Raw genomic sequence first — 10,219 nt, 5'->3', positions numbered from 1 at the left:
CACCAACGCATGTCATTAGGCATCTTCATGATGTAGAACGAGGGGTCCAACATTACAAGAGAGAAAACCTAGATCAGGCCTGTCGATCAAGGATATTAAATAAAAAATTAAAAAAATAAATAAATAACATTCAAACAGATGCTGTCTAAATTATCGTGTGAATGAATATCCCTTATTTATTGCAGTTGACAAACCATAGCTGCCACGACAAACCATAGTAGTATTGGCTGCCCGGGATGATGAAACCGTCTAAAATCCTAATGGGCATGAATCGATGAAACAATGCACCTTTTCAACTGTCCTGCCAAACCTACTCATCCTCTTGGTTACAACCCATCGAAGCAGCCAGATTCTAAGAACTGGGCATAGAACCAGATTGTTACAAAACAACAACCACTCCTATTGGTCTATCCAACGGCTGCGGTTCTATGTACCAGATTGAACCGGGCATCGGCTGCCAATCCAGCATCAAATCTATGCTGCTACAACAACAACTCCTATGGGTTACAACCATACAAATTCTGCTGAAGGTCTTAACGAGTGAAGGATTTGAACCAGTCTGCTATGCTGTTGACGCTATAATATGCACTTCTGTGGGTAAGAAATACATATCTAAAGGCGAATTGTCCTTAAGAACTGGAATAATTGGTTAATCAGTTTTTTAATATAATCTTGAAAATAATATACATAAATGCTGAACTTACTTATATAGTATTTACATTAATTTCCAAACGCGAAGATCTTCTACTTCTCTTATTTTTGGATGCCATGTACTTTAGCTCTCCAATTCTCGGCGCATACCAGAGTAGTTTTGGCTCAACAACGCTCGGGATGGTGCAGCCGTTTAAATTCTTATAGGACAATGATCGATGACACTTGCAAAACATCTGCCCAGCATGCGGCTTAGGCCCACACGATACACTGCCCCTTTTCAACTGTCCTGCCAAACCTACTCAACCTTGTGGTTACAACCCATCGAAGCAGCCACATTTCCAGAACTGGAGATAGATTCAGATTAAGCAGAAACACAAATTTACAAACATATAATAAACATACAGTGAGAGATTTGATCCCCTCTGCTATGGTGTTGATGCTATAATACTTCTGAGGGTAAGAAATATAAATCTGAATCGTTCTTAAAAGTCGAACATTCTCAGTTCTCTTCAATGAAATTTGGAAAATCAGAGTGTGTCCTTGGACGGCTTAGAGAAAAGACGCATAAGTCAAACTGGGTTGTACCCCCACGGATCTTAAATTAATAACACAAAAACTGAATTATAACCTAAAAACAAATTAGAAACAATATGGTGTACGTACCTTCTAACAAAGTGTTGTGGAAATGCCGCGACCAAGAAGCCGAAAGGAACAACGTAACCTTTACGCACGGAAAAAATTATTTTGAAAAAATTATAAAATCCTGAACAGAAAACTTAAGTAGAAAAGAGGCATTCAAGAGCTAACACAGCTGAGAGAAACAAGCCTTATTTTAAGATGAAGCTCTGATTACTTACATTACATACGTAACGTTGTCTTCCTTAGGAATGTATTTCCCAACTTGCCCATTTTTTGGTAATGTTTCTCTTATTTTGGATGCCATGACATATTTCGGTTCTCCAATTCTTCAGGATCTAGAAACTGAGATATCTTCTTCATATATTGGGCTCATATTTATATTAGTCATTCCATCGGAGTCTTTGCCTTCTCTTTGGACGTATATTGTGGATTTTGGAACTTAAATTAATTCGAATTCATTTTCAACGGTTTTTATCAATTCTGAATGGCATTCACAAAAACTGATGACGCACATTTATTGTGAATGATTATTCGGCGCCAAAGAAAAACAGCTGTGTACGTCGCCGTTGAAATTATCGTAATCATTTTACCCAGTAGTTATTTTGTTTTGGTTATTTTCGTTTATCGTTTAATCTTTTTCGTGCTACTCGTTCGTTGAACTCCTTGTTCACAAAAGTGAATCAATGTGAGAAAAAGGCGGTAGCATTGTTGTCTTGTTTTCATTACCAAAATTCTCGTGTTTTCAAAACGTTCGTCGCAATTTCTTTTCTCATCGCAAAACAAGTTTTTTAAACAAAATCATACAGTTGAAAGTCTTAAAATATGTCTGGTTTTTCATTTGGAGCACCAGCAGCTGGTAGCACCCCAGCCCAACAACCAACGACTGGATTTTCATTTGGAGCTCCTGCATCAACAGCCGGCACTCAAGCATCAGGATTTTCCTTTGGGGCCAAAACTACTGCAGCCCCAACATTAGGAGGTTTTGGGGCCACTGCAGCCGCTCCGGCCTTTGGAACAGCTGCCACACCTGCATTTGGTGCACAATCTGGAGCCACCCCAGCAACATCAGCACCAGCTTTTGGCAGCACCTCATTTAGTTTTGGAGCACCGGCAGCAAGTACGGCGGCAACATCTACAGCAGCAACAACAGGGTCTACCTTTGGTTTTGGTGGTGCCTCAAGTGCTCCAGCAGCCAGTGCAGCTCCCACTTTGACATTTGGTGCTGGAACGGCCACATCAGCAGCTAATACGGTACCCACTTTAGGTGGTCTGGGAGGAGGTAGCAGTTTTTCCTTTGGTAAACCGGCAACCACAACATCGGCTAGCTTGAATTTTGGTACAAACACAACAACAACATTGGGAGGTGGTGGACTTTTTGGTAAACCAGCAACAACCTCCGCCACGGCTACCGCACCAACGCCATTCGTTGGCTTGGGTGGCATAGATGTCAGTTCCAACAAACCCAAACCAGGAGAATCCAAACAAGATATCAAAGTAAAAGAGACCCAGGTACCCGATGAAATAGCCCGCACCGTTGATTCCCTAAAGACATATATAAAAACGCAAAAAACCCTATCCTCTGATATCGGCAGAACTTCCACCTCGAAGTTAACCAATGTGTCGAGTGAAATAATGAATCTTCAATGGGCTCTACAAGAAATTGCAAATTCCGTGGAGGCAAACTACAATCAAATTAAACTGCTGCGCAAAGAAACCTCCAAAACAATACAATCTGTGGAAATGGCCCAACGTACGCAAGACACACCGGTGGGTTTGCAGTTCGAAAATAATGCTCCCTTCCAGTTCTTTCAAAATCTGGTTGCCAAGTATGAACATGATTTAATAAATTTCCGTCAACAAATTGCACTTACCGAACGGCACATGCATTCCCTCACCAATCCTCAGAATGTTGCACCAGAAGATTTGAAACGAGGTTTCCAACAAATCAATGAAAGTTTTATTTCCCTGGCTGGCCGACTGCATGAACTGCATCAAAAAGTGGAAGCCCAAAAGGAACAATACTTGAATTTGCGTAAATATCGTCTGCGTGATAATACAGATGTTTTTGCCAAATTAGATAAGCCCGAGACAAAAGTAGATACCTCACGTATAACAGCGGGACCCACGCCGTTCTCCAACATAACGGCCATCAGTAATTTTGGTAAATCATTCGGCAACTCAACACTCCACTCGGGCGCACAAGGTTCAGCAACGCAGCAAGGGAAGTAAGTGGTTGATAGAGCGTGGCGGCGTGACGGGAGTGGAGGATGTAAGTGTGGTTATTTCCTATACATATGGTTTGTGACCATATTGGAATTTACCAATTTCTTTTAATTTTAATAAAAATGTTGAAATTTCTTTTTTGTATCTTGTAATATAAATGAAATAAAGAATAACTAATAAATGAATGTAGGAAGAAAATGTACCGAATCTTTGGGCTATTTAGACCATATCTTATATTCCCGCACATTGGAACGGAAGTAATTTTGCTAAAGAAATAATTACAATGTGAATCTTTGATTGGTATAGTCCTCTGTGAGAATCTTCTGTTCCTAGATGCCTTATTAAGGGATTCCAGTAATAAAATATCCTCTATGGAAGACTTCTCATAATAATGATGATCCGATATGAAGGTTCTTCTATTGATAGAAGGAAATTTAAAAACAACGTCACCTTGGGAATTGCTCTTAGAAACACCCTTTCCTCGGAAAAAGGTCTTAAGAAGAATCATTTCCTTGCGAAAGGGTCTTGAGAAGCAGCCTTTCGTAGGGAAAAGTTCTTAAGAACCACAGTTTAATTAGGAAAGGTCTTAAAAAGCAGAACTTCCTTGGAGAAGGATCTTAAAAAGCACCCTTTCCTTGGTAAACGGTCTTAAAAAGCACCCTTTCCTTGGTAAACGGTCTTAAAAAGCACCCTTTCCTTGGTAAAGGGTCTTAAAAAGCACCCTTTCCTTGGTAAAGGGTCTTAAAAAGCACCCTTTCCTTGGTAAAGGGTCTTAAAAAGCACCCTTTCCTTGGTAAAGGGTCTTAAAAGCACCCTTTCCTTGGTAAAGGGTCTTAAAAAGCACCCTTTCCTTGGTAAAGGGTCTTAAAAAGCACCCTTTCCTTGGTAAAGGGTCTTAAAAAGCACCCTTTCCTTGGTAAAGGGTCTTAAAAATCACCCTTTCCTTGGTAAAGGGTCTTAAAAAGCACCCTTTCCTTGGTAAAGGGTCTTAAAAAGCACCCTTTCCTTGGTAAAGGGTCTTAAAAAGCACCCTTTCCTTGGTAAAGGGTCTTAAAAAGCACCCTTTCCTTGGTAAAGGGTCTTAAAAAGCACCCTTTCCTTGGTAAAGGGTCTTAAAAAGCACCCTTTCCTTGGTAAAGGGTCTTAAAAAGCACCCTTTCCTTGGTAAAGGGTCTTAAAAAGCACCCTTTCCTTGGTAAAGGGTCTTAAAAAGCACCCTTTCCTTGGTAAAGGGTCTTAAAAAGCACCCTTTCCTTGGTAAAGGGTCTTAAAAAGCACCCTTTCCTTGGTAAAGGGTCTTAAAAAGCACCCTTTCCTTGGTAAAGGGTCTTAAAAGGCACCCTTTCCTTGGTAAAGGGTCTTAAAAAGCACCCTTTCCTTGGTAAAGGGTCTTAAAAAGCACCCTTTCCTTGGTAAAGGGTCTTAAAAAGCACCCATTCCTTGGTAAAGGGTCTTAAAAAGCACCCTTTCCTTGGTAAAGGGTCTTAAAAAGCACCCTTTCCTTGGTAAAGGGTCTTAAAAAGCACCCTTTCCTTGGTAAAGGGTCTTAAAAAGCACCCTTTCCTTGGTAAAGGGTCTTAAAAAGCACCCTTTCCTTGGTAAAGGGTCTTAAAAAGCACCCTTTCCTTGGTAAAGTTTCTTAAAAAGCACCCTTTCCTTGGTAAAGGGTCTTAAAAAGCACCCTTTCCTTGGTAAAGGGTCTTAAAAAGCACCCTTTCCTTGGTAAAGGGTCTTAAAAAGCACCCTTTCCTTGGTAAAGGGTCTTAAAAAGCACCCTTTCCTTGGTAAAGGGTCTTAAAAAGCACCCTTTCCTTGGTAAAGGGTCTTAAAAAGCACCCTTTCCTTGGTAAAGGGTCTTAAAAAGCACCCTTTTCTTGGTAAAGGGTCTTAAAAAGCACCCTTTCCTTGGTAAAGGGTCTTAAAAAGCACCCTTTCCTTGGTAAAGGGTCTTAAAAAGCACACTTTTCTTGGTAAAGGGTCTTAAAAAGCACCCTTTTCTTGGTAAAGGGTCTTAAAAAGCACCCTTTCCTTGGTAAAGGGTCTTAAAAATCACCCTTTCCTTGGTAAAGGGTCTTAAAAAGCACCCTTTCCTCGGTAAAGGGTCTTAAAAAGCACCCTTTCCTTGGTAAAGGGTCTTAAAAAGCACCCTTTCCTTGGTAAAGGGTCTTAAAAAGCACCCTTTCCTTGGTAAAGGGTCTTAAAAAGCACCCTTTCCTTGGTAAAGGGTCTTAAAAAGCACCCTTTCCTTGGTAAAGGGTCTTAAAAAGCACACTTATCTTGGTAAAGGGTCTTAAAAAGCACCCTTTTCTTGGTAAAGGGTCTTAAAAAGCACACTTATCTTGGTAAAGGGTCTTAAAAAGCACCCTTTTCTTGGTAAAGGGTCTTAAAAAGCACCCTTTTCTTGGTAAAGGGTCTTAAAAAGCACCCTTTCCTTGGTAAACGGTCTTAAAAAGCACCCTGTCCTCGGGAAAGTGTTTAGAAAGCACCCCGTACTCGGGAAAGTGTCTTAAGAAGCCCCCTCTCCTCGGGTCTTATGAAACAACCTTTCCTCTGGAAAGGGTCTATTGAAGCACCCTTTCCTCTGGAAAGGCTCTTATGAAGCACCCTTTTCTCTGGAAAGCTCTTATGAAGCACCCTTTCCTCTGGAAGGGGTCTTATGAAGCACCCCGTTCTCTGAAAAGCTCTTATGAAGCACCCTATCATCTGGAAGTGGTCTTATGAAACTCCCTTTCCGCGGGTAAGGGTCTTAGGACCCTTTTAGAAATCTATTAGTTTCAAAACTTACATGCAATTGGTTTCCAATAAGCAAATAACTCTTCTTCTTAATGTTATTGTAACATGTTTTTTCTTTATTTTATTTTAGCAGTTCCTTGAGTACTAAATTGTTTATAAGTTGATTTCTTTATTATGTCAGCCCAGCATTTAATAATATTAACTTTTTGTAGTTGTTAGTTCTTTTATGGGATATATAAAAATTATGGGTTTTCGAAAGCATTTATATTATGGGAGGAGGAGTAGGGCGTTATGGAAAATGTTGACATTTTTACTAACTGTAACAGCGCAGATTATATATAACTGGCCCAAAACAGGTTAAACTAAAAAATAAACGTATAAAAAATCAATCAATGACCCAGTTTTGTTTCATTTTTGTGTTTCCGATTCCCTTTAAGAAAGAAGCGCCAATGTTTGTGTTTGTGAATAAAAAAATAAACGTTGAACGTTTTTATCATTTCTTAACAATTTGTATAACATCCTCATCGGCCATTATGTGGCCAATGCCAACACGTTGTGGTGAATACTTGGTGGAAGTACCCCAAACTAAGGCATATTTAAATTGGGCAGCCAAAGTGCGATGAATGGCGTGACAGACATATTCCACACTGACACCCTGCAGGAAGAGAAGAAAATATTTTAGATTAATTTAAATTATTAAAAGGATGCTTGATGTACACTCACCTTTCTCAAAATCAAACCATCATCAAAATCTGGTGGTGCACCCGGCTTCTTTGTATAGACACGAATCAGTTGCAAGGCATCCCACAATGCCTCCAATAAATAATCTAAATTCAATTTCATATTACAACTAACCACAATTGAGTGGGGTTGACGTGCCAAACGATCAACTTCTTCAATGGAAATTTGATCGATTTTATTGTAGACATAAAGACAAGGTAAATAGACACGATTCGCCGTCACAACATCAATAAATTCATCTGTGGTGCAATCTTCACGGAATAGAACTTCAGCATTGAATATTTTAAATGAATGCAAAATCATTTGAACCATTTTCTCACTGCATTTGGTTAGGGTGCAGGTGGAATTGAAACTGAGACCACCACCTTTTTTAATTTTGAAATAGATATTTGGTTTTCGTTTATTCAAACGTATACCCACGGATTCCAATTCACGTTCCAGCAATTCACGATGTACATTTGGTTTGGTTGCATCCAACATCATAACAACTAAATCGGCAGTACGGGCCACTGCAATAACTTGACGACCTCTACCTTTACCCTGTAAGACAAAAAGAGAATTTGGCGAAATTAGAATGCATGTAAAAGGAGAGTAAAAAATATAAAGGTATAAGCATCCACCCATAAAACCCTTAGAAGCTCATCTTCCCATAGAAGACTTTTTATAGGTCTTTTGAAGCCCTATGAAGCACCGTTTCCTCTGGAAAGGGTCTTATGAAGCACCTTTTACTCTGGAAAGGTCGTATGAAGCATCTTTTCCTTTGAAAAGTATCTTATGAAGCACATTTTCCTCTGGAAAGTGTCTTATTAAGCAACGTTTCCTCTGAAAAGTCTCTTACGAAGCAACATTGCCTCTGAAAAAGGACCTTTGAAGCACTCCTTCCTATGGGAAGGGTCTTTTGAAGAGCTCCTTCCTATGGAAAGGGTCTTTTGAAGAGCTCCTTCCTATGGAAACGGTCTTATGAAGCACCTTTGCCTTTGGAATGTATCTTATCAAGCACCCTATCCTCTGGAAAGTTTCTTATAAAGCACCATTTCTCTGTAAAAGGTCTTATGAAGCACTATTTCCTCTTGAAAAGGTCTTACGAAGCACCGTTTCCACTGGAAAGGCTCTTACAAAGCATCCTTTGTTCTGGAAAGGTCCATACGAAGTACCCTTTCCTCTGGAAAGGCACTTGGAAGCAAAACCTCCTCTGGAAAGGCACTTACGAAGCACTGTTTCTTCTGGAAAAGGTCTTAACCACGAGGGTCAACCGAAGTCAACATCGTGGCACAAAAAGTGTACGGCAGAATCCCTAAAAACCCCAAACCCTCGATAATCCCTAAAAAAATTACCGGTCCATTGTAATACGAATTGCCGGCAAATTCTTCCATTCTTAACATTTTCTAGGATGCATAACTCTTAAAATCAACTAATACGAGTTAAATTCAATTATAGAAACAATTTGCACCTACCTGAGCAGCACCTTCAATAATACCAGGCAAATCCAACAACTGAATATTAGCACCCTTATATTCAATGACACCAGGAATACATGTTAAGGTTGTGAACTCGTAATTGGCCGCTTCGGATTCAGTTTTGGTCAATGTTGACAGCAGTGTAGATTTTCCCACACTGGGAAAACCAATTAAAGCCACTCTAGCATCACCACTTTTTAGGACATCAAAACCTTCACCCTTTTCACCCTTCTTTGCTGGTTCCAATAGCTGCGAACGATATTTGGCAAGCTTTGCCTTTAACAAACCCAAATGGTATTCAGTGGCTAGGGGAAGAACAGGAAGAAATTATTATTAAAAATATTTCATCAATTATAACCTTGTTTTTCTTAGCAAGACTGAATGTCTTCAGCCACCTCATTATGGTGCCTGTTGTTGGTCTGTTTTCTTTTCCCCCATCATACCTTTGTTCTTTTGTGTACGAGCTATTTCTCTCTCAATTTCTGCAATTTTATCCAAAATACCCATCTTGATGGTGTGATTTTACTTCTTCAGCTTTATATTGAAATAAATTTACATAAAATTCATAATAAATTATTGGCGAAATGTCGCAAAAAATTTGCCTAGATCCTCTCTTTGCAAAATAAATTGAATCCGGCAATTGACAGAATACAAAAAATGCTGCTTGCTGATGTTTTGGCACGTCAATGCTTCTTCATAATATGTCATTCAATTCACTGCGTTTGATAACCTTTGGAAATGTGAGGGGAATAATACACTTGGGGTAAAAAGTATTTTACTTTAGGACGGGATATGGAACAAGACGGGAATACGAGGGCACACCCGATTTTTTTGAAATTTTTACCACAGGTAGGTCTCGTTGCCCTGATCACAATAATATATATCGTCTAGATGTAGTCCATACTTCCCGAGATATAGGCCATTAAAGTTCCAAATTTTCTTTTAAATTATTATTTTCTTCGGCCGGGGATTTAAGACTTTCTCCTATGGACAGGGGCAAAAATTTAGTTTAAATTATAAATGTTTTTTAATTAGCCGGCCTTCGGCCGGGGATTTAAGACTTTCTGCTATGGACAGGTACAAGTCTCGGGAACGGGCACAAAATTTAAATCAAATTTTTTTCTAAAAATCCGGCCTTCGGCCGGGGACTTAAGACTTTCATCTATGGACAAGTGCAAATCTAGGGAATGGAAACAAAACTTCATTTTATATTATTAATTTTTCTCTAATTAGCCGGCCTTCCGCTAAATATTTTCGGAACTTTAAAGGCCTATATCTCGGGAAGTATGGACTACATCTAGAAGATATATTTATTTTTGTGATCAGGGCAACGAGACCTACCTGTGGTAAAAATTTCAAAAAAATCGGGCGTGCGCGTGTAAACCCGTCTTAAGCCCAATTTCATGATTTTACTCTACTATGGAACTCAATCTAGAGACTCATAATTTCATGTTAAAATTTCAGTGAAATTATTCTAGTGTGGCCCGGGACTATGGAACTCGAACTCATAATTTCATGAAACTTTTTTAACGAAATCACTCTAGTGTGGACCGAGACTAATGCTTGGTTTACATTTACGAAATCCACTCGATTTCAACTGTCAAATCCATAGGATAAACGTCAAATGAAATCCAGATGAGATTTCATTTGACGTTTGAGCTATGGAATTGACAGTTGAAATCGAGTGGATTTCGTAAATGTAAACTTAGCATAAAAGGCAAAAGTAGTAAAATACGACTACCATATAAATTACGTTGTGTTTTGATGTAAGG

The 10,219-nt window shown here is 39.3% G+C and overlaps 2 protein-coding genes and 1 long non-coding RNA gene across 3 annotated transcripts; 1 reads left to right on the top strand and 2 right to left on the bottom strand.

Annotated features, from left to right (window-relative positions):
- Window positions 1-1,167: 1,167 nt before the first annotated feature.
- On the bottom strand, window positions 1,168-1,560 carry LOC141401370 (uncharacterized). Its single transcript, XR_012412321.1, has 3 exons — window positions 1,512-1,560; window positions 1,318-1,375; window positions 1,168-1,249 (listed from the first exon to the last, which is right to left on the bottom strand). It is a non-coding gene; the product is annotated as an uncharacterized lncRNA (long non-coding RNA).
- A 333-nt stretch (window positions 1,561-1,893) lies between these two features.
- Window positions 1,894-3,714, top strand: Nup58 (nuclear pore complex protein Nup58). Its single transcript, XM_073981532.1, has one exon. It carries the CDS (start codon window positions 2,116-2,118, stop codon window positions 3,520-3,522), a length of 1,407 nt encoding a protein of 468 aa, XP_073837633.1. The 5' UTR covers window positions 1,894-2,115; the 3' UTR covers window positions 3,523-3,714.
- Window positions 3,715-6,338: 2,624 nt separating this feature from the next.
- Window positions 6,339-9,212, bottom strand: LOC141401359 (developmentally-regulated GTP-binding protein 2). Its single transcript, XM_073981519.1, has 4 exons — window positions 8,891-9,212; window positions 8,445-8,752; window positions 6,973-7,530; window positions 6,339-6,904 (listed from the first exon to the last, which is right to left on the bottom strand). The coding sequence occupies exons 1-4, from the start codon at window positions 8,952-8,954 to the stop codon at window positions 6,743-6,745; spliced, it is 1,092 nt and encodes a 363-aa protein (XP_073837620.1). The 5' UTR covers window positions 8,955-9,212; the 3' UTR covers window positions 6,339-6,742.
- Between the last annotated feature and the right edge of the window lie 1,007 nt (window positions 9,213-10,219).

The sequence above is a fragment of the Musca autumnalis genome, unplaced genomic scaffold, assembly GCF_047663935.1.
Source record: "Musca autumnalis isolate F117 unplaced genomic scaffold, ASM4766393v1 scaffold_1, whole genome shotgun sequence".
Classification (NCBI taxonomy): domain Eukaryota; kingdom Metazoa; phylum Arthropoda; class Insecta; order Diptera; family Muscidae; genus Musca; species Musca autumnalis.
This window is presented reverse-complemented; position numbering and strand designations above follow the sequence as displayed.